This window comes from Acomys minous (genome assembly GCF_964271855.1).
Source record: "Acomys minous genome assembly, chromosome: 14".
Taxonomy (NCBI): Eukaryota; Metazoa; Chordata; class Mammalia; order Rodentia; family Muridae; genus Acomys; species Acomys minous.
This window is the reverse complement of record NC_140496.1, coordinates 93,914,131-93,939,765: the sequence shown is the minus strand read 5'-3', so window position 1 is coordinate 93,939,765 and position 25,635 is coordinate 93,914,131. Positions and strand designations below refer to the sequence as shown.

Sequence of the window (25,635 nt, the reverse complement as noted above, 5' to 3'; positions counted from 1 at the left end):
ATGTGAGTGATGCACAGAAAAATTAAGGCTGGTTCTGTGCTCTTTGTATGCACAGAAGAAAAATATCTGTAAATCTTCATTCATGCCATATGAAGAACAGCATCTAATAATAATAATTCACTGTATATATTTGACTAAAGACTTTGATTGAAAGCTTGAAGTCTTTTCAGTCACTTTACAAGTAAGACAAACTTTTGTCAAAGAATTTCTTAGTGACTTTTATAATTATGTATTTGGGACACTTATGATAAAATCTTAGGCTGAAATCTTAGACTATTTTAATACAAGCTTTCAGGCATGAAATTACTCTCTCCCTGCTGCCTTAAAATCAGGATATAAAGCTACTTTTCCAGCACCAGGCCTGCCTCACTGTCACCATGGACCCCACCATAATGATAATTAATTAACCATCTGAAGCTGTATCCATGGCCCTAATTATGTGTTTTCTTCTATAACTCACTTGGTTCATGTTATCTCTTCATAAAAATAGAACACTAAGAGAGTAGTCAAAGGTCAACATCAGTAGCAATCTTTTTTTTTCCTTTATTAATTTATTCTTGTTACATCTCAATGGTTATCCCATCCCTTGTATCCTCCCATTCTTCCCTCCCTCCCATTTTCCCCTTATTCCCCTCCCGTATGACTGTTCCTGAGGGGGATTACCTCCCCCTGTATATGCTCATAGGGTATCAAGTCTCTTCTTGGTAACCTGCTGTCCTTCCTCTGAGTGCCACCAGGTCTCCCAAATCTAGCCAATGATCAGTAGCAATCTTAATTGATTTATTCCTTTTTTTAAAAGGAGACATGAACAAATATCTACCAACTCCAGAAAGTAAGCCAGCAAATATGGATACCAGCAAAGTCCAACTTTGAAAATTTTTGAAAATCAAATGAGTTTTTTGGGGTTACTTACAGGAGCACAAACAACTCAAAACAACTGTATCTAAAACTCACCCAGCATGGGAGAAAGCTCACTGAAACAGGAAGCCTGGAGTGCACTACACACTCTGCAGGCAGTTCAATAGGTTGGAGAGTAAGTACCCTTTCTAGGCAGCTTAGTTGCTCTTTGCTTCTTCTGGGAAGTTCCAGGCGTCTAAGGAGCGTCTTTCAACAGTTCTACTGCTTATGTATGCTTGGGGAGGGGCTTAGTAAAGCTGGTCTTTCTTCAGGGACTTCCTGAAGCCATTGAGTTGTTTACTTCCTGAGCTTAATGAGCTTCCCTGTGGGATGAAATACTTTACCTCCCTTAAAATATCCATTGTTTCACTTCCCCTTTAACATTCTAGGTCCTATCTAGCTTCCTTCCAGAATGGAAGGTTTCGAACTCAAAAGAAGGTGCTATAAAACACCATCAAATATAGAAATACGAATGATGTAATGACATAATAATATAATTCTAAATAGAAATGTGGACCTAAATTACAAAGCTTGAATTGGAATGAGCTCATCACATCTAAAAACAACAGCAACAACAAAAACACTTCCTATTAGCAAAATAAGTTTGTATTGGTTCTAGAGACACAACATATATTTCATAACAGTACTAAAATCAAGCTCCATTTCTATAAGAAATTTGGATAAATTGAACTTAGAGAAAAATCTAATCCATTCTCATAAAATCAGGGATGAAAAATAAGGATGATAAGTTGTTGCTCTGGAGCGTGAGCAGCTGACTTTATATTCTTCATCTCTGTCAATCAGCATGGAGGTGATGATGCATTATCTTAAATGTTGGCAATAGATATGCCTCAAGTTTTCAATTTTTTGAGTGGGGGAAGATTTGAATATTTGCATATATATAAGGAGATATGTTGTAGATAGGACCCAAGTCCAACACAAAATTCAGTTGTATTTCTTATATACTTTGTACACATAGCCTGAAAGTAATTGTTTTAAAAGTTTGATATACCTGCATTTTTATTGTGACACAATGCATGAAATTAACAATAGAACAACAGAATTTTCCCCTAGAGACAATGTATTATCACTCAATTTTTTTCTGCTTTTGAACCATTTCAGGTTTACAGTTTCACAATAGGATGCTTAACTAAAAATTAGTTTAAGGTTTACCTTGTTCAAAATGTCTTCTACCTAGATATATGACATGAGCTTTGTTGTATGACAATTACTTGCAGTTTTCTGAAGATATAAGATCTAAAATTTGGAGCTTCTGCTTAGAGTGCCTTATATTTGTCATGAAAAGTAGAAATGTCACAAATGCAGCTAGACATTTGCCTGTAGTTAGGGAAGTAATGTAAATATAAATAGGTCTTTGTACAGAAGAGCTTCTTCCTTGGAAGAGTATACAAGAACAGATCAGCATTGTGATACACACAATTGCAACTCTAGCACTGAGAAAACTACAGTAGGAGAATGGTGGGGAGTGTGAGGCCTGGGATACATAGCAAGTTCAAGGACATAGAAAGTTCTCTGCTACATGGGAAGGTTTTCTCTCAAAAGAGTAATAAAAAAAATTGCCAAATATGATTATATAATTTCAAGTTTGGCAAATATCCAAGGGTCATTAGCACATGAATGTTATGGAATAAGTAATATATACCTCCACTTGAGTTAAGGACTTCCTCCTGTTGCTAAATATAATGAATATCAGACAGAATCAATGGGCTTTAAATTTAAACTTCATAGCACATACATAAACCTCACAATATTTCATGCAAGTTAATGCTAAATTTGAAATCTATGTTGGAATATTTTAAATTTAATAAGCAAGTTTAAAATGAGTAAGTTGAAGAAAAATTTTAGCACTTACAATAATAACATTTTTAGGTAACTTCCTGATTTTGAGTGTTTATTTTAATCTGAAATAACAAAATTATAATTGCAAATCTTGAGAATATTCAAGCTCAAATCAGAGCTGTACCTTTAGAACAAGGAACTAAAAATAAAATTTCTAAAATATGTAATAAGTATGAAATATAGACACACATGCTAGATAATCAAGACTTTGAAATGATTCATCTTAAATGGATGTGAATAAGAAAACTTCACCCACAGAGTTGTTTTCAGAGTAACCTTTATATGAGAGAAAGATGTTGTCCTAACTTAACTTCTCACCATATATTGCTGGATAGTCTATGGGTGTGAAAATAGTGAAAGCCCAATCTGAACTGCTGTTTTAGTGACCTACACTAATATTTCTCAGAAAAAAATGAGTTAATAAAAGTACATAAAAAACCAAACTGTAAAATATAAAATTCTAATCATTACTAAGGCAATCAAACCCTAGAAAATAGCCCTACAGCAAAGATAATCTCCATCACTTTACCAGTGAATCTTTATAAAACTTTAATGAAGAATAATTCAGTCTCACAAAGTGATAAAAAGAACTCTCCAGTGAAAGGGGGTGGATACACTATCTTCTAAGAACATAAAATAACTTTGACTCCAAACCCTATCAGATTATTATAAACTAATATTAAAAAATAAAAATTACAAAAAAAATAATTACAAAGAAAGGACATTCACCTCCTGACCGTGGTTCTTTTGTCAAGATCTCCTCTTTAGACTTACAGATTGACTTCTTGTTGCCGTTCTACTTTAAACATTATTTCTAACCAGAAGACTTTTACAAAAAGAAATGAATGATAGCAATGGGTTTGTATCAATGTAATAAAAAGTACAATTTCATATTTCCTGGGTCACATCTACACAGGTGGTACAGCACAAATAGAAATACCTTCTTCACGAGGGGATTAGTGAATGAGCCCATGGCCTCAGACATATGGGTTGAGCAACTATATCCTCACGTTCCATGACCACCCGGAAGTCAAGCCCATCCCAGTAGCACTCCCCTCTACATTACCCCTGAAGTTATATCCAGCCATGCTCCCAGTTCAAGAGTGGCTAGACTGAAAAAAAAAAAGTTTAAAATTCTCATTTAAAAGAGATACAGTGACTTATATGGACTAAGTCTAAGAAAAACAAACAAACAAACAAAAACTAGACAAATGATTTTTTAAAAACCAGAATTAGTTATTCTGTCAAAAGGAAGAAGCCAAGAAACAGGAGGAATTATGGAGCAGAGATGAAATTAAGCAAATGAAAGAAGCAGTAAGCAAAGAAAAAGGATCACTTGAAGTCATCAGCTTAGCAGAGCAAAGGTTTTCTTAGGAAGACCAGTACGAAGAAAGCTTCCGTTACAGGACACTACCAACTGGATCAATACATGCTTCACAGGTGCTACAGAAAACGCAAAAGATTAAAAGGGTCAGAATTTTCCAAACTGAAAATAAGTGTGAATATCTGGGGATAAATTTTTTTTAAAGCACCAAAGAGTTTAAGCCTAGAGAATCTGCACTGAGACATAATAGTATCCAATCCCCCAAAGTCAAAGGCAGAGACAGAGTTTCTGAGTCATTGGTTTAAAGACCTTCATCTCATAAACAAAGCTCTCTGCAAGGCCACCACAGGATTTCTCAGAAGAATCCTCTCAGTCCTGCCTGAAGAAAATGGGGTGATAAATTAGAAGAACTAAAACCTTAAAACAGCCAACAGGGATAACTACTCCCACCAAGGGTCACAGCAGAGATGAATAAGGACCTTCTCAGACACACAGAAGCTGTGCTAGTTCATTACTATTGGGTAGCCATATGAGAAGCGCCAATGGGAGTTCACCAGATTAAAAGCAAAGAACACTAAATACAACACAAAGCATTTGGAAACCACAGTGCCTATTGTGAGGGGAAGAAGAGAATCAAACGTGGAGACTCAGACTGAGTGGCAATCTTTATACTGAATCACTTCAGCATAAATGTTAAATGGCACCAGCACTAAAAATAATTATAGTTCAGATACATGCTGTTGGATGTATGGTATACAAAAAGAAGTAAACAGTGGTATCAAAATCAAGCAAAGGATGAGAAAAGATAGCTCTGAGCCTAAACAATATATCTTATGGACATTCCACAGTAATATAAGAATAAAACCTCTGGTTGACACACAAAACATAGAGAAAGGAACTGAGCTACAGTATTACAAAACATCATCAAATAACACAAAAAGGCAGCAAAAATGAAAAGGGGGTCTAAAAACAAAAAAGCAAAGCCTATCTATAATTTCTTTAAATATAAACAAAGAATAAATTGATTAAATATAATCAAAGACATAGGACATATGAATTGATTTTTTAAACCAATTACAAAATGCCTTTTAGGAACCCACTAGATCCAGGTTTCATGGTTCATGTCTCTAACCTAGTCCTCTGGAGGCTGAGGAAGGGCATAGCCTAGGCTATATAGAGGTATTATGTCCAAAAAAGTGGAAAAAAAAGAAAAGACCAGAAAGATGACGTAAGAGGTTGAGGTGGTGGGCACCAAGTTTGACAACTGATTTGATCCCTAGGCCCCATATAGTGAAAGAAGAGAGCCACCTACTACAAGTTGTGCTCTGATTTCAATGTGGCTTCCATGGCATGATTGGGGGGGGGGGGACGCTCATGTGCGCACACACACACATAAATAAATAGATAAATATCATTAAAAACTTAGAAAAAGGAAAAACAAGGTACCTAAATTAATCTTTAAAGTCTAAGAAAGGTTAAAATTTAAGAAATAAAAACACATTACATGTGACCAAGCATGAAGGTGCACAACCTTAATCCCAGAACTGGGGGGGGGGGGGGGGCGGAGGCAGGTAGATCTCGGGAAATTCAAGGGCAGTATCAACTACAGAGCTAGTTCCAGGACAGCCAGGGATACATACAGAGATCTTGTCTCAAAAAAAAAATCTTAAAAGAAGGAAGGAAAGAAGGAAGGAAGGAAGGAAGGAAGGAAGGAAGGAAGGAAGGAAAGAAGGGGAAAAACAAAAAATCATTATATGTGAAACATAATCTGAATTAGTCAAGAGTGTCTAGATTTATATTACGCAAAATAAACTTTGGGTTAAAAAACTATAAAAAGGAGATAGATAAAACAATTGTTCTATAAAGTTGAATAGTCATTCATCAATAGACTATCATAATTGTTTGTGATATATCTTGTTTTGGTACATATATAACTATTTTGCTCTCTTCATGATTTGACAATTTTAATATTATACAAGTGTTATTAAATGAATATGCCATATGAAATTCATATATTAATGTGTATACAGAGAAATAGCAATACAAAGCTGAAGTCTTTGATACCACCATTTTCAACAACACATAATGATTCCAAGAAAAAGGTCAAAAAGAAAACAAACTTCAAAGCAACAGCCTATAGACTGGGAAAAGATCTTCACCAACCCTACATCTGACAAAGGTCTAATATCCAAAATATATGAAGAACTCAAGAAATTAAACACCACCAAACCAAATAACCCAGTTGAAAAATGGGGCTTGGAACTAAACAGGGAATTCTCAACAGAGGAATATCAAATGGCTGAGAAACACTAAAAGAAATGCTCAACCTCCTTAGTCATCAGGGAAATGCAAATCAAAACAACTCTGAGATTCCATCTTACACCCAACAGAATGGCTAAGATCAAAAATTCAAGTGACACCTCATGCTGGCAAGGATGTGGAGAGAGAGGAACACTCCTTCATTGCTGGTGGGAATGCAAACTAGTACAGCCACTTTGGAAATCTATCTGGTGCTATCTCAGAAAAATGGGAATAGGGCTTCCTCAAGACCCAGCTATTCCACTCCTTGGAATATACCACACAACAAGAAAATTTGCTCAACCATGTTCATAGCAGCCTTATTCATAATAGCCAGAACACGGAAACAGCTTAAGTGTCCCTCAGTAGAAGAATGGATAAAGAAACTGTGGTACACACACACTATGGAATACTACTCAGCTATTAAAAACAAGAAATTCCCAAAATTTGTGGACAAAATTTGAGCTAGAAATTATCATAATGAGTGAGTTAACCCAAAAGCAGAAAGACTCAAATGGTATATACTCACTTATATCTGCATACTAGCCCAAGGGGCATGTCCCATGAAAGCCTTCATTTACCAGGAAACTGGGACAGAGGGGAGGACTCTAGATGAGAGAAGCATGGGAGAATGGCAAAGTAGAATGGCAAAGTAGAAGGATCCAGAGGGTCCTAGAAACCTACAAGAAGAACATTATGATAGGCAGATTTGGGCCCAGGGGTCCCGCTCAAACTATGACACCAGCCAAGGACAATACAGGCTGTAAACTTCAAACCCCTACCCAGATCTAGCCAATGGACAGGACATTCTCCACAGTAGAGTAGAGAGTGGGGTATGATTTTCACACCTACTCTGGTGCCTCATATTTGACCACGTCCCCTGGATGGGAAGACCTGGTCGCACTCAGAGGAAGGACAGCAGGTTACCAAGAAGAGACTTGATACCCTATGAGCATATACATGGGGAAGAAGTCCCCCTCAGTCACAGTTATAGGGGAGGGGAGTAAGGGGAAAATGGGAGGGAGGGAGGAATGGTAGGATACAAGGGATGGGATAACCATTGAGGTATAATATGAATAAACTAATAAAATAAAATTTAAAAAAATAAAGAAAACAAACTTCACCTAACAAAGATGTGACGAGCACCCAACATGATAAAATCAAATGCTTATTTGCCTCAAACATACAGACAAAGTAGCTGTATCCGTATTAAGTGTATTAACTGTGTGTTCAAAGTTTGTAAATACCACAGCTCATCAGAGAAATGCAAATGAAAACTGCAGTGAGATATCATCTCACACTTACCAGTGTGACTTCCCAAAAACTGAGCTGTAGCAATAGTGACAAAGATATGAGGAAAAGAGAAAGAACTCTTGCACACTCGCAGTGGGACTGTAAACTACCACCATTACAAAATACAACGTAGAGGTTCCTTAAAATCTAAAACTAGAACCACCATGTGATCCAGAAATCTTATTTCTCAAAAAAAAATAAACAATCTGAACTTCTAAGCCGATTTCAGCACTATCCATAATAGCCAATGCATCAAACCCTTTATTGACAAATAATTAGATAAAGAAAATACATGTGTACAGCATGAAATAATATCCATCACTAAAACTGGACATTTATTGGGACATTATGCTAAGTAGACTAAGCCCAGCACAGTGAGATAGATGCTGCATGGTCCCATTTATAAGGAGAACCTGAACTCAGAGATATAGTGACTAGAACACAGAGAGCCAAAAGCTGGAGAGCAAAGGGGCAGTGGGGAAATGAAAGTGATGCCAGAGAACATGAGTCTTCTGTTAGACACCATGAAGGACTCTGGAGGTCTATTGTTCAACACAGTAACCATAGTTAGTTATAGCTTGTTGCAAACATTGTGAAGAAGGTAGACTTTTGTGAGAAATGCTAAATATTCTTGCTGCAAACCATAAAGTAACATATATGTTGACAAGTTTGGTTTGACTAACTTTATACTATTCTTATACATTAAAGCATCATGCTCTACAACATGAATATATAGTTTTAACTGATTGGCTATAGCCTTGGGAAACTGGTCAAAGAAAAGAAAAAAGGAATTAATAATGTTCATGTGGTAATAGACCAAAGCTGATGTAATAGGAAATTAACTCCTAATACAGTATTAAGAGGAAGAACTTTGAAGAGGCAATCCTAGAAAAACGGATTAACACCAATATCCCAGTAGTAGTTTCATTTTCTAAAGTGGATTCTTGATTTTTTAAAAAATATTTTGTTTGATGGTATCTCACTGGGTATAAAAATCACTCTTTTTTAAATATTTATTTATTATTATGCATACAGTGCTGAAAAGGGCATCAGATCACATTAGAGATGGTTGTGAGCCACCATGTGGTTGCTGGGAATTGAATTCATGACCTCTGGAAGAGCAATCAGTGCTCTTAACTGCTGAGCCATCTCTCCAGCCCCGGATTCTTGATTTTTTTTTTTAAAAAGATGTGTTTGGAACATCCCCTTCCTCTTCACTGTTTGTCCCTGACTCTTCTGCCCTCTACTGTGAGATAGCAATGTAAAGAGACCCTCACCAACTGAGAAGCTCCTGGGGGTCAACTCCTAGGTGATAGAATTGTAAGAAACAAGTTTCTATTCTACCCTCCTCAGATACTGTGCTATATGTAACATCAAAAAAGAACTAGTTTAGAATGTAGGTCATAGTTTGTAATTATAAATTCGAAAATTGAAGTTTAGTTTTTAAATAACAAAATACTTAGGATAGCTATGATTAATTTGCCCAGAAATGGAGAAAATGGTCTAGCAGTTTGGAGAGACTTTGATGATGCAAACTTGCTTGCAGTGTAGTAGGGAGCCTGTGTGTGTGTGTGTGTGTGTGTGTGTGTGTGTGTGTGTGTGTGTGTGTGTTTGTGTTTGTGTTGTAGGTGTGTGGGGGTGGTGTGGGGGTGGTGTAGGTGTATATGTGGTATATATGTGTGTGTGTGTGTGGTGTAGGTGTGTGTGTGTTTGTGGTGTATGTGTGTGTATGAGTGTGTGTATGTGGTGTAGGTCTGTGTATATGGTGTGTGTGTGTGTGGTGTAGGTGTGTGTGTGTTTGTGGTGTATGTGTGTGTATGAGTGTGTGTATGTGGTGTAGGTCTGTGTGTATGGTGTGTGTGTGTGGTCAGTGTGTGTGTGTGTGTGGTCAGTGTGTGTGTGTGTGGTCAGTGTGTATCAGGGTTGTATGTATGTGTGGGGGGTATTTGTATGTGTGCGGGTGTGGTATGTGGATGTTGTGTGATGTGGGGGTGTGTGGTGTGGTGTGCGTGTGTTTGTGTATGTGTGTGTGTGCAGTGTATGATATATATGTTTATATGTGTATGCACAAGTGCATGCCATTTTGCACACAAACTTTTTAACATGTGCACATCTTACTATTTCTCTTTTTTCTACTCATCCTCAAATTTCTGGGCTCCGCTTCCTTTTCACCTATAGCACTTTAGTTGTCTATCAATTTCACTTTAACTATAGGGATCAGTTACTTTCTACATTTATTCTCTGGGTACTTAAGCTGATAGCATTTGTTTCTTCATCATTAAAGGTAATTTTGAAAAGATAAATGAATCCCTACTGCTCAAATATACCGAGATAAAATTAATTTCTCATGAATAAGTTCATCTTGAATAAGGATATTAGGCTTTAAAGTCAACTTCTAAATGTCATGTTTCATTAATCAGGCATTCTTATAAAGATATTTTAATGGCATTAATACCATCTTATACCAAATAAAGAGGTGGCAAATACAGTTATTCTGGCATCAAGGACGTTAAAGGAGAAAGTGCAAGGTCTAGACTAATCAACTGGAAATCTTTTTGAACATACTGTCCTTTTAAATCTCATACAGTCTACAGAAAAGAAAAAGACTCTTAGCATAAAATGTGCAAATCAGACTGGGATAGATGCCATGAATACAGTACAATTTAAGTCTTAGATATCATGTAGAATAAATGTCACCTTCTTATTGTTCACTTTGAATTAGTACACTACTTTCAAACTGAGGACAGTTTTCATACTAAAAACACATGAAAGAGAAAAAAAGATCAGCCAAAGAATAAAAATATAATAAACACAAACTTTCTTCATAAATTTATTATTTATATGGGAGAATTATGTAATCTAAATAAGTAATTTAAAACTTCAGTTTACAACACTAGTCTAGAGTTGGGTTTTTCTATTCTCTTCACTATAGTAACAGGAAGCAAGAATTTAGAATGAGGCTTGTCATCGTACCTTTCAGACTAGCTGTCTTCAGTACTAGTGCTAAGTCTTGATAGAGATGGCAACTCCATGGCTATTGGCTTATGAAAACTATTTCTGAACTAATGAAGTTAGACAATTAAATAAAAACATTATAATGAAATTAAATATGTAGGTCTTTAAAATGGAAGCATGGGACATGTGCAAGTATACTGTGATTGATTCACTCTCAGTGTGTCAGAAATAGGGTGCCTAAAATCCTTTACATACCCTAGCTGTCCTGCAGTGACGTATTCTCCACCACTTCTTAGTGCTCAATAAGATAAGCAGCAAGGCAAACTAAAAAGTGATGTCATAATCTAATAATATGTATGTGTATATAGAGAGGGGGGAGGGAGAGAGAGAGAGAGAGATTCTAATATAAAACAGAAAGGATCAAGAAGAAGGTGAGGGCAGTGAATGCAGACTTTAGAATAACTCCAATTCCATAGAATAGCTCCACTGAAATCCAATTCTACTGTCGGTATATTGTTCTGAGATCCTTATGATCTATGTCACAGACCAAGATAATTTTTATTTTGAGCTCCAAGACACTATTAGCAGCTGACCTGGACCCATTCCATTATGTGAGGTCTAAAGAACTCTGAGCTTTCCAAGCTTAAGTAATTCGGCCCTACTCCTTTTGTTTCTCAATACCTAGAAATGATGATGGTTCTGGGTGCTGTCTCTATGATGTGCCAGTGTCCTTTGTCCTTTTAATTAGCTATTGTTCATAATTCCTCATATTATATTATCTCAAAAAATGTAGGTTTTGTCTTCTTGGTATCCCCTGAAAGCTACAATCCTTGCTGCTATTTTTTTTAAATACCAATATAGCATTTGTCTCTAGCAGGGAAGCCAGTTATTACTCAAATGCCTTCAAAATTGACAGGTAAAAATCTGAAGCATTCATTTTTCATCATTCTTGACAATATTACACCAAAGCCTCTGATAAGCTCTCACTGTTTCCGATGTCTAGTCTTCCCCGGATCACCCACATTTTAGGGAGCATCCAGCAGGCCTTACTCTTGGATCCCACATTTTTATTCTCTATACTTCTCTACTTTTCATCACAGGAGAGGTTTTTTCCCCATGAATCCTGCAATTCCCTACTCTTGTTCTTATAGTAATACCTTGATGCTCTGTCACCACAATGATGAGAGCGTGTCTCAGCTATCCTTCTACAGCCAAGAGCCATCCCCTGTGAATGTGACTATAAGGCAGTGTCCAAAAAAAACTAGAGAGATGAGCATGTCTAACTGACCGACAAAGAGAAGCATAGTGAATAGTGTTGCTGTCTGCTGCTAAGGCTTTGAGTTAGTTCACTGTTCTGTAATAGTTAAGCCAAAACCTGAAACTTCTATCTGACCTCAGGTTGGAGACTACTGAAAGGGGAGCTTTCAGAAATCACAAAACTTGGACAGTTCTTTGATACACAGCCTCAGTAAGTCTTGCCCATACCATACACACAAACAATGTCTCTGAATGAGCTGCAAGAAATGTTTGCAATGTTGAAACTAAACCTATTTTCTTTCTATTGCTTTACCACTATGAATTAGTGCAACAGAGACGCAATGTCACCTGAGGTGTAAAAAAAAAGTATCATATTTAAAAATGTTCTTCATTAATATTATGGAGTAACAAGAAGGCATAGGCATGAATGTGGACTTAGCTCTGAAGCACAAACTGACCATTTACAATTTTTATAGTTAACTTACTTACACTATGAGTAATAAAAACAGATGTACAAAGTACCCTAAACTCAGCTAAAAGGTACAGCTGAGATTAGAAAAGTTTTATTCTTAATCCACAGCGCTTTGTTCCCAAACTTTTTTGACATGCAAGCACTATTTACTATGGATGAGTATGCATATATGTAATTAATTCATTTTAGCATCTATTACATTCATCCAAGATGAGAAACATATACGTCTAAAGAGACTAAGCATGTGTTGAAAGTACTAAGGGCTGGCTCGATGACTGGCAGTGTGTGCTAAGCCTATACTGGAGGAAACCACTTCTCTTGAAGCCATGTAACCTTTTGCATCATTGTATCAAATAAAACACTATATTGGATGTATTCATCTCCCCTATGGTTTTCTGTAAGTAGTAATTTGTTTAAAACTGAAACTCTAAGAATATTTCAATAAATACATTCATGTTTGCATAACAACTTGGAAAGATAAATATACAAACTGTCATTGGTGTTTACATTCCTGAGCTTGAACACAGTCAAGATGATATTCAGAATATCTAATCCTCAAAAATTAATATACTAATGAAAACTACCCTCCCTATTTCCCTACATTGTTTTTATATTACAAGTGTTTATCAAGTGATTAACCCAGCAAGATGCCTCAGTGGGTGTCTTAGTTGGGGTTATTTATCACTGCTGTGATAAATCGCCATGACCAAGAACAACTTGAGGGGAGGTTACTCAGCTTATAGTTTCACATCTGTCATTCATCATCAAACAAAGTCAGGATGGGAATTCAAATGGGGCAGGCACTTGGAGGCAGGAGCTGATGCAAAAGTCATGGAGGAGAGCCGCTACCTGGCTTGCTTCTTGGTGCTTGCTCAGCCTGCTTTTCTTTTTTTTTCTTATAGGATCCTAGATCCACAGCCCAAGGATAGCAACACTCACAACACGCTGGGCCCTACCCCATCAATCATTTAATTAAGAAAATGCTCTATAGGCTTGCCTCCAGCACAATCTTACAGAAGCATTTTTTCAACCTAAGTTTCTCTGTGTCAAGCTGACATAAAACTATCCAGCCCAATTGACCCCTTGTCAACTTGACACACAAACACATTGCTGTTAAGCCATAAACTTTCCTTTTTGTACACCTCCAAGATTATATATTAATAAATAAATCACAGTATAAACAAAATTTTAAAATATTTTAGGAACTTAAAAGGTCACACCACCTTACAAATTCAAATACTTTAAAAGTTATCTCTTCAAAATTATCCAGTCTCTTTTAAAATCCAAATTCCGTATAAGACCCCAAAATCTCTTTTTAAAAAAAATGTTTAGCATGTCTTAACTATGGGCTTCTGTAAAATCGAAAATAAATATTTTCTTACTTCAAGGGGGAAGAACCAAGACATGGTCACAATCTGAACAAAGCAAAGCAAAACTGAACAGTGTAAATAATGTCCAATGTCTGAGATTCACTCATGGACTCTCGGCTCCCCCAATGGGCCTGGGTCACTTCTCCAGCTCTGGCCTCTGCAGCACACACAACTTGCCTTTTGGGCTCCAACTGCCTCCATTGCATTGCTGCTGCTGCTGCTGCTGCTGCTGCTGCTGCTGCTGCTGCTGCTGCTGCTGCTGTTGATGGTGGTCACATGGTACTAGCATCTTCAAAATGCTGGCTCTTCTGCTGCAGCTGAGCCGCATTTTCACCAACAGCCTCTCCTGAGCTCTCTGCATGTTGCCAAGCCTGAACTTCTGTGCATGACCCCTTCAATCCTGGGCCTTCAACTGCTACTGACCTAGCACCTTTCTCAATGACCTCTCCTGGCCTCTCAGAGTGCTAAGCCTCAGCTGCTGTCCATGATTCCTCCATGCCTTCAAAACCAGCACTACCTGGTGCCTCACACTACCAAGTTCGGCACCCTTCTCTCTGATGACTATAACTTGTGCCAAGTTAACATAGATAGAGCCTTCACAGTGGATAAAGACGTTTGCTGCCAAGCCTGAAAATTGAAATTCAATTCCCAGAAACGTCATGTGAGAAGGAGAAAGGCACCTCCTGCAAACTGTCTCCGATCCTCACAGGTATACCATGACATGCTCCCCACATACACACACATCCACTTATAAAGAATAGAGAACAAAATGTAAAAGATTTTCAGATACAGCAAAATTTGTCATGAAGTAACTTTAATACATTCTAAGGTTTTCTTCATTTAAAAAATATTATAAATTTTGTAAGTTTAGTATTAGCTACTTCCAAATGACAGCTCTGTAAGTTGACCTAAGAATGTATAGTCATCTCTTCCAATGACTTCCCTGATGACCTCATACTCACTACCTAACTCAGAGTCTCGTGACAATTAGAGCAAATTAACTCAAGCAATATGACTGATGCAGGACTTCTGTCAGTTTCCACTGAAGAACAAGTAAGAATCCTTGTGTCCCTATAACCCTAAGATGCCAAAACTCAGACTGCTCTTGTTGTAAATCACAGAAATCATACCAGTGCTATATGTATTTCAGTAAAAATTATTTTTTTGAGTCTGAGAAGAAGACCATAAAAACATCACAGCAGTTTCTGTCACTAAACTGCCTCTGTTGGAATTTGGAGTTTCTCTTTTAAGCTCTAAAGTCTGTCTTAATTTTTCTCATTGAAAACATGACCACGGTTACGATACTCAAGTGATTAGTACCATGTGAAATAATGTACGGCATGGATTAAGCACCAAGAATTTTCTCTCATTTATATTAACAAACTCCATTTCATTAATGTCTGTGGAAGACAAGTATTTAATGTTTTGATTGAATCAATCCTTCTACCATAGGATGAAAACCAAAAGATTCAAGAGAAGCAATCGCCTTTTAGATCCCTGAGTGGGTAGGAGACGCAGATGTGTGTGCATTTCCCGCCTAAACCTGCATTACAATTTTAATGTATTAATGAATTTTCTTTGAGATTTTCCATCAGGAGTGTCTAGGATTTCACTTTATCCCAAAGGAGACTTCTGAACCCATAAAATTAACCCTGATGCTCATGTGAATGGACAATTGCCTGGGGTGAGTGTGGCCCGAGTGCCCTGGTGGCCATTTCCATCCACCTGAATTTAGCCTTTAGCCTATCTATGAGCTCCTTTCCTTCTTAGCTCTTGAAAAGGTTCATGAATATGTTGTTTTATTTTATTCAGAATTTTTGGTTTCAGAGACAGAGTCAATTGAGATTCAGTGTATCAAACATAATACTATTCTAAATGTATATTCAACCTCTTGAGTACAATTTATACTTCTATTTTAAAAATTTATTCACTTCATAAATAAAATTCAAGTCATACATAGCATCTAAGCTAAATAATAAAATCCACCTCTTTCACTTCCCCTGGCTCCATTCTAACAAATAACTCCTTTTAATAGTAATTGGGTCTTTGAGATTTTTTTACTATGTGGGGTTTTGTTTGTTTGTTCTTTGCACTAATCATTCATTACATGTTAATGCAATGCCTAACAGCGGTTGGTCCGCTTTTTACATCCATCAACTGCACTAAGAAATGAGGAATTTGGCACATACTCTGCCTCTCAGCCACTTGATTTTATTATTTGCATTAGTAGAAGTTAGGTTTCTAATATTTGGATTCTGTCTTTAGTTCTCCTTTAGTCCTCTGGTGTGTAATAGGTTGCTTAGCTGCTATTGTAAGTAATATAAACTAAACACAAAGAAAAATAAATAAAATCTGTCTCCAGACCCCTGCCTCTCGAAGCATAACTCACACATCAGCTAAGACATATTCTTTAAACGTTTTTCCCTTGTCATCATTTTGTGCAGGAACTGCTGAGTTACTTGTCTTGGTTCTCACATGACCCTTCTTTGGTTTCCATTTGCCTCTTTGTTCATTTTTACTAGAGCCGTGCTGTCCATGGGCATATAAAGGTACAAAACTTACTTGACTCTCACATGCTAGAAAATTATATTCTTCATTCAGTAGAGATTTTGAGTATCTGAAATTATTTCTTCCCATAAACTACCAAATACAACCCTCAGTCGTCTCTGAGCTCTAATGTTACTAACACTGTAGAGCAGCCATGTCATTTTCCTTTCTGGAAGCTTTACATGTGTTTTTAAATTTATGTTCACCTGAAAATGAATAAGCATGTGCAAAATGTATAGGACTTGCAATACATGTTTCTTGGCATTTTGGTGGGGTCCTCATGTCAAAACCTCTGGGCTTTACTGACCTTGGGATAATAACACATTTTTATAACAAATGTTTCTATCATCTCTCAAATTGTTTTTGCAATATCTCATAACTGCCTTTAATTTATATTCAACTAATGTTTATATTGTCAAAAAGTGAGTGTTTCAGTGAGACTTTATAAAAGAAAGAGATGTATGCATATTAGCTGCTCTTTATTTGAAACTAGAAGACTGAGGAACTTTTATATGTTCATCTGAAAATACTGGAAAATGTAAAATATTATATCCCCTGGTGTGTGTGTGTATGTGAGTGTGGTGTGTGTGTGTGTGTGTGTGTGTGTGTGTGTGTGTGTGTGTGTGTGTGAAATTGCAAAGTCTATTGGAACTTCTTTGTTGAAGTTCCTTGCGTCATCCAAAAATAAGTCTGTCTGTCTGATTATCTATATATACTTTTATGAATGCTCTGTGGGAGATCCTTTTGTTTGTGTGAATGTGTGGTTTTTTTTTCCCTTTCTTCTTGCTGCAACCAGTGGCCCCAAATAGCAAGGCTATCAGCCTGAAATTTTAAGAGTTAAAGTACAGCAGCCAGAGGCATCAGTCTGAAAGTGATGAGTTAAGAAAGTTCAGAGTTTCTCACCATGAGCAGTAGCCCCAAATAGGCTGAAAGTTTAAGAGTTAAAGTACAGAGAGAAATGGTAGAAGCAACCATCTCCTAGCCCTGATAGGCCTAGAGCCAAAGCCTTTGGACTCTCTTTCTCACTGACTCTGCTGTCCTATCTCAACCACCCCTGGACATCAAAGGTGAAAATACATACATACATACATACATACATACATACATACATACATACATACACATACATATGAACATAGAATATAGATAATAGTTAAAATAAATAACAAGTGTAAAACATACATACAAGCTATACAGGTTGTATTTATGTAATTAGAATATATATGCTTATACATATTTTTTTTGCTTATACATATTTTTGTAAGAACAATTAATGAAAAAGGAGGCCATGAATTTGAGAGAACAAGGAGGGATATACAGGAGCATTTGAAAGGAGGAAGGCGAAGTGGAAAATGACGTAATTATATAAAAATCTCAAAAAATAAAAGAAATTTTTAAAAAACTAAAGACTATACTAAAAAGGAGTTCCCATCTATAAAGACAAAGAAGAATACAGCATAAGTGTAAGGAGGTACTATGAGCATATACAGGGGGAGGAGGTCCCCTCAGTCACAGTCATAGGGGAGGGGAGTAAGGGGAAAATGAGAGGGAGGGAGGAATGGGAGGATACAAGGGATGGGATAACAATTGAGATGTAATATGAATAAATTAATAAAGTATATTTTTTAATGTGTAAGGAAGTACCGTATACCACCCTCTTGCCTGAGAGCTCAGTGGCAGCATCTTCTTCCACTACAGTAAACCAGACATGTACACTCCTGCAGTACCTTAGAGAAGTCACATGTTAGACCACTGCCTGCAATATTATGACTAAACAGCTTCGTTGTAGACGCAGGTTACTGTTGACATGTTTCACTGTGCATCTTGTGTGTATGACTATGATACATGGAAGGACAGCTCAAGCCTGAAACTCTCCAAGATGAAGAAATGTGTAGTTGGGATAGCACACTTGCTGAACAACTACAGAAAGAAGCTACTAGAATTATGTGGTTCTCAGCCTCGTATCCAGAATGTCGTATACTTACAATATGATTCATAATGGTAGCACATTTATAGTTACAAAGTATCAACAAAATAATTTTATGGTTGTGGGTCACCACAGCAAGAGGAAGTGTATTTAAGGGTCACAGCTTGAGGAAGGTTGAGAACCACTGTGCTACATGATTCTAGTGTGGCTTCTTCAGTAGTACTTTTTTGGGGAATTCCATACATGAACACTGTATCTATATCACTTCTATTCTTTGTCACCCTTCTCCAACTCCTTCCACTCCCAAAGTCATGTCCTCTTCTCTACTTTATTTGTCTAGTCATATGTATAAATATGTACATGTGTGTGTGTGAGTGTGTGTATACAGCCTTCTAAGTTTTGTTAGCTTACATAGTATATACTTGTGTATAGAGGTAACCACTGAGAACCAGACAACCTTTGTGGGAGTTTGTCCCTCAGAGATAACTCAATCTCCTTCTCAGCAACCACTGACTTCCTGTTGTTCTTCATCTAATGGTGAGACCATGTTTTGACTCTATAATTACAAAACAAAATTCCATGCAACCACATGTTAATCTTGATTCTATCTCAGATTGCCAATTAATGTACTGAAAAAAATTCATTTCAGAATATCCTTCACCAATTCCTATGGTTTCTTACAAATTTACAAGTATAGCAATTATTATCTTTCCTGTTTCTTCCTTAATGTAGTTCTTCCTGTTCATGAACTGGTTACATTGCCACTAAAAGGATTGTAAATTAACTCCACCTTCTCTGACTTAGCAGGGTTTTATTTCAACAGCACTCTGCTTGGGGTGATTGCCTATGTTTTGAATGCTGATTAATGTTCCTTTTTTGCCAATTTGTCATTAGTAATATATTTTAAAGATGATCTGGACTGGTGAGCTATGCTCTTTTCCTGCACACACCATTTTCCAGCCTAGAGTTTTGCCTGCATTCTTGGAGGCTTGCTAGTACCAGGAACAATCAGGTGAGACTCCTCCCCCAATGGCCTGCCTACTGAAGCCCCAGGGAAGCCCAGAAGAAGTGAGCTGTACTCTCCCTATAACTCTGCCTACACTTCTGCAGGCCTGTGGCCACAGAGTAAACCAGATGGCTAAAGGCAAGCACTAGAACACAATAAACAAGATCCAGGACAATATGGAACCCAGCTATGCTACTACAGCAAGCCTAGATAACCTAACACAGCTTAAGTACAAGAAAATGACCTGAAATCCAATCTTATGAAGATGACAGAGCCCTATAAAGAGGAAATGAATAAATCCTTTAAAGAAATACATGAAAATACAATGAAACAAGAGCTAAAAATGGAAGTAGAAGCAATAAAGAAAACAAAAACTGAGAGAATCCTGGAGATGAAAAGATTAGGTAAGAGAACAGAAACTACAGACACAAGCATCGCCAACAGAATACAAGAGATGGAAGAGAGGATCTCAGGTGTAGAAAAACAATTGAAAAAAATCAATACATTGGTCAAAGAAAATCTTAAATCTAAAATGTTTATAACACAAATATCCAAGAAATATGGGACACTATGAAAAGATCAAACCTAAGAATAATAAGAATTGAAAAAGATTACCAGCTCACAGGCCCAGAAAATATTTTCAACAAAATCATAAAAGAATATTTCCCTAACCTAAAGAGATGCTGATAAACATACAATAAGCTTATAGAACACCAAATAGATTGAAACAAAATAGAAATTGCTCCCACCATCTAGTAATCAAAACATTAATGTACAGACCAAAGAAAGAATATTAAAATCACAAGCGAAAGAGGCCAAGTAATATATAAAGGCAGACATATCAGAATGGCATGTGAAATCTCAATGGAGTCTCTAAAAGTCAGATGGGCCTAAGCAGATGTCTTGCAGTCTCAAACACACAACAGATACCACTTACCAAAGATAAATCAGGATCAGGTAAACAATTTAAATAGTCCTATATCCTCTAGAGAAATAAAAAGCAATCATTAAAAGGCTCCCAACCACAAAAGCCCAGGGCCAGGTAGTTTTAGCACAGAATTGTACCAACCATTCAGGGAAGACATAATACCAATACTCCTCAAACTAGTTTACAAAATAGAAACAGAAGGAACATTCCCAAACTCATTCTATGAGGCCACAGTCACATTGATACTCATGCCATACAAACACTTAACAAAGAATTTCAGACCAATTTCACTCATGAACACTGATGCAAAAATATTCAATAAAATACTGAATCCAAAAGCACATCAAATATATCATCCACCATGACAAAGTAGACTTCATCCTAGCAATGCAGGTAGGGTTCAACATGCAAAAATACATCAATGTAATCTACCATATACAAATTGAAATATATATTATATCTCATATATATATGATCATCTCATTAGATGCTGAAAAGTCTTTGACAATTTCAACACTCCTTCATGATAAATATCTTGGAGAGATGAAGGATACAAGGTGCATACCTAAACACAATAAAGGCAATTTACAGCAAGCCAATAGACAACATCAAGTTAAATTAAGAGAATCTTAAAGCAATTTTACTAAAGTCATAGACAAGACAAGGCTGCCCACTCTTTCAATATCTCTTCAATATAGTACTTGAAGTCCTAGCTACAGCAATAAGACAACTAAAGGAGATCAAAGGGATAAAAATTAGAAAGGAAAAACTCAAAGTATAGCTCTTCACATACAATATACTCATATACATTAGTGGCCCTAAAATTTTTTACTAGGTATCTCCCACCAATGGCAGCTTCTCTTGGTTTTAATACCTAGAAGAGCTAAGGAGCTCCTGCCCTTGTGATTTAATTATTTCCCAGCAAATCTTATCTAATGCTATTATTTTGGGGACTTAGATGTCAGCATCTGAATCAGGTGCACACAAACATTCAGGCCATAGCAATGTTATCAGTTGATCTAATTTTGTAACTATTTTATTTTGAAAACTTAATAAATTCTATCTGTACAAAACAGTCAACTTCATTTCCAAGTTTTATTCACATTACTTCTTCCATTTACCCAGTATGAGCTATTTATAAAATTGGTAGTTATTGGAAAAATTGAAATCAACACAGCTTAAAATACAGGCTAATGGGACTAAAGAATCACTTGTGAGTTTTACATTTCAAAATTAATTAAATTATACAAGGAAACACATTATAAGTAAACTCAATCTAATATAAAGTAAACTTTCTATTTCAAATTCAATACTAAGTTCAGCTTTCATGTATGACTCTACACATTCCATATGCCACGTTCTCTGATAGCAGTATGCATGTTTGCTAACTGTGCAAGTATTGAGCTGGTCAATGTCTTTATCTAAGACTCTAGTATAAGTCCTCCACTGCACAGCCTGCTCCATTGCTAAAGCCACAAGTAAATTTGATTATAGGAGTCCTCTTACCGTTTCTGGTACTACTATAGTTCTTTCTGTTCTTGACAAGAAAGGAGCACTTCTGTTGGTCAAGTTAGGTAAGTCTTCAGAAAATGCACAAACCTGAATTCCAAAAAAGCACATTGTAACAAAGGGGTAAATGAGTGTGTAACTTATTTTACCAATGTAAGTAACACTAGAAACAATAAGCTTAAATGAGGCTTATAAAATTCTGTTTATACAAAAGGGATAAAGGTTTATTTAATCCATACAATGGAAACACTTGATTATAAAGCTCTAGTTAAATTTAATGGATCTTCACACATTATTTAAATATATAAAGGGAGTTTGTTATAAGATTGTTTCTCCTAATGATTTCAGAAGCTGCACTATAATGTCTCACCAACATTTGCTACCTAAACACGAGCTGAACAAGGGCAGCAACAACAGATACACGAGTGTGCACAGGGGAAACATCCTGAGGCTCAACCATATGCTAAGAACTACAAGCAAGTAAGGGATGCTGAGAGCCTGAAAATACACATACAAGTAACATTAAATACACTGAGTAAGCTGTACTTAGATATTTAGGAATATATGTATATTCATATACATACATGCATGTAACAACAAATTAAAAAATGAGGCCATGAATTTGAACGCTAGAGAGTAGGGGTATATGAGAGAGTTTGGAAGGAGTAAGTAGAGGGTGTACTATGTAATTATACTATAATTTAAAAAAATAAAAGAAACCAAATAAATTAGGATAAATTTTAGCTATACTAAAATATCATATTTAGATATCAAATACATTTTCTTTTGAGACAGGGTTTTTCTGTGTAGCCTTGGCTGTCCTGGACTCACTTTGTAGACTAAATTACTTTTCAATGTCAGACCCACTACATTGTAATCTTAATAGTATATAATTATAATTTATGTGTTCAATGATATAGCATTATTTGTTAACACTTTATTATTAATACATGAAACATAGTAGCTAAAACTTTAACTTAATTATCTGCAGTTCTGAACTAATATGTGTTCTAAACAAAATGATCAATAACTTTTGAATATGATAATCCTACGCATGCAATGAAGATGCAAATTAATAGACTAGAAAAAGTAGGTAATCTACAATTTTAATTTACAATTAATTATTCCCTGTGAAGTACTATTTCAATTTAATCTAATTTATTCATCTTATTCATTTAAACTGTATAAATGCTTGCAACACTATGTTTATACAAAAGGGATAAAGGTTTATATTCTCATCTTTATAGACCTCATTGTTTTCATTTCATAAGTTCATATTTGTATTTACTATTCCAGAACTTGACACTTAGGGGGTAATGGTCTGATATATCTATTTCTTTATTCATGTTAAAGTTAACAATAATTTACTTAAAAGCTAAAACACTTATACATTCTTTTGGTAAAACCATCTGCTCCTTTAACCAAAATGCTGAGGTTAGTTCTAGAAATAAACCCAGTTGTGTCAAAAAATATATAACTATATGTGACAGACTTGACCTCAACATTACAGCAAACAAGAAAAAACTTGAAATATTTCTCCAAAAAGACAGGGAAAGACAGAAGCATCTATTTCCAACAAACACATACACTCAGAGAAACTGAGGCAATAAAAAGTTTTCCAACTTAAAAAAAAAATTGCAGAGAAGACAAAGGCACTACCAAACTCCTCTAGGTCCTTAGAGAAGGGCCAACAGGAGTGCTTCTCAAATCATTCATTACATGGGAAAAATTAACGATGATGTCTAAATGATTGATAAATTCATGAAACATGTTCAACATCTTCAGTACCAAGAAAATGAAAAGCAAAACCACCCTGGGATTCTGTCACCTGAGTCAAATACAGCAATTATCAAAATGACCAAATGAGCGCCTGGAGAGATAGGCCAGTGGCTACGAACACATAACTGCTCTTGCAGAAGACCCACATTTGGTCTCCAGCACTGATTTCCAATAGATCACAGCTGCTTCTAACTCTAGCACCAGAGAATTAAAGGCCTTCTGGCCTAAGGGGAGCAGAGAAAATGAAAGAGAAATTTAAATAGAGTAAAACTTTTTTTAAAAGAAAGAAAACAACAATAGTTGCTGGTGAGGATGTAAACAAAAAAATAAAGAATCCTAAAAAACTATTGTTGGGAGTATAAACTAACATGGCCACTATAAAAATCACTATAATTTCACTCTAAGTAACTAAGAAGCAATTTCCATATGACCCACCAGTAGCTATATACTCCTAGGTAAGCATCCAACAGAATTGCAGAAAGCATGCCAACAGAAGGACTACCACAACAGTATTTACTACAGCCCAGTGCTTAAGTTCAGAATCATCCAAGGTAAACATTAACAGAAGAATGTGGGATGTATGCTCCCTGTAGGACCACAGACTAACAGAAACACCACTACCAGGCGTGAGAAACACTTTTTAACATTTGAACAATATGGTGGAAATGACTCCCTAAGCAGCATAGAGTACTTATGTTGCCTGTAGTTGCTTCTCAGAGGTTGAATGTAAGCTTCTACTGCTGAAGACACTGCTCACTTAGGATACAATACTAGGCTTCAAGGTGGATACCTGGAAGCCTCCTCCCTTCAGTCTAGCTTCCATAGTTCCAGAAAATACTATGCAAGCTGCCAAGGGGTTGGGGAAGCAATCAATAGCCTTACCCAGATACAATATCTATGAACCACAACACTGACCATTATGGCAAGATGCAGTAAGTGGCACACACACTGGTAGTATTCAACAGCTGTCTAGTTGGATGTAGGCCCACTCAACAGCTATGAAATCAGCCTAAAATTAAAACCTAGCCAAACTTCCAGGGCTAGTGAACTCACTAGAAAATAATCAACTATTGACACTTTGCTAGACCACCATATTTCCTTACTGCATCCTTATGCCCACAGAGAAGGGTAACTATCACATCTCATTGAAGAAGCTTCTCTTCACAGCAAAGAGAAAGCACCACAGAAAAGCACAACTGGACACAGGCAGACATCAGTGGATTTCAGGAACCTAGTGCCAATGGATGCAGCTACATCACAGCTCAAGAAGCTATGGTCCAGCCACCATGGTGGAAGAGGATACAGCAAGATTATAGGAGCTAGAGTATCAGGAAATTGGCTTAGAGAAAGTCTGTCCTAGAAATAGCCACATAAACAGGACAGGAACAATGCCAGTATCAATAGACAAGCCAATATGAAGAGAAACTGTCACAGGGCTCCACCCCTAGACAATGAACTATAGATGACCAATGGCTGCTGGGAGAGGGAGAATTGGCCTCTTATAGGGATGAGGCCCTTATTTGTTCTCCAATACAAAGTGGGCAGTCCTAAGGCCATATATACATAAGTGACAAAACTAGTGTCAGGAGGTTGTGTTTAAATGTGTGTGTGTATGTGTGTGTGTGTAACAACGATAATAAAAAGATACTATCAATTTGAGAGTGAGCTCATTGGAAGGTATTGTAGACCACTTTTTTAAGCTGCATATGCTAGGCCCGTGAAAACAAATGCCACATGCTTTCTCTTATCTGTACAATCTAAACTTTATTTTTTTAAAAAAAGATATGAAATTAGAGGAGGACTATACGGAGCAGCATAAGGAGACCATCAGGAGCAAGGAAGAGGGGACAGGAGATGGTCGAAGGTAAATATACAAAGAGTTGGATGCATGATATGTATGTATGAGAATGCCATAATGAACCCTATTAGTTTGTGCAGACAATATATGGTAATAAGAGAAAGAATTCTAGAACTGAAAAAAGAATATGTGAAATTGTGTGTGTGTGTGTCTTGTGTGTGTGTGTGTGTGTGTGTGTGTGTGTGTGTGTGTGTGTGTGTGTTTCTTTGCTCTTTTTGTATTCTGTTTTGTTTGGGCACTTTTGTTGTTATTTTCTTGTTTTCTTGCTTCATAAAAAGAGAAAATAGGACAGGGCTAGAGCTGAGTGGGTGGGAAAGAGCTCAGAGGAAGAAGGAAAAGGAAGCCATGATAGAGT

The 25,635-nt window shown here is 36.5% G+C and overlaps 1 protein-coding gene across 3 annotated transcripts in view; it reads right to left on the bottom strand.

Annotated features, from left to right (window-relative positions):
• STPG2 (sperm tail PG-rich repeat containing 2) overlaps window positions 1–25,635 on the bottom strand; it is a 428,379-nt gene that overhangs the window by 307,601 nt on the left and 95,143 nt on the right. For all 3 annotated transcript variants that reach the window (XM_084757397.1, XM_084757398.1, XM_084757396.1), the window contains one exon: window positions 21,641–21,733. In XM_084757397.1, coding sequence (XP_084613523.1) covers window positions 21,641–21,733 — 93 coding nt within the window. The remainder of the gene's footprint in view (window positions 1–21,640; window positions 21,734–25,635) is intronic.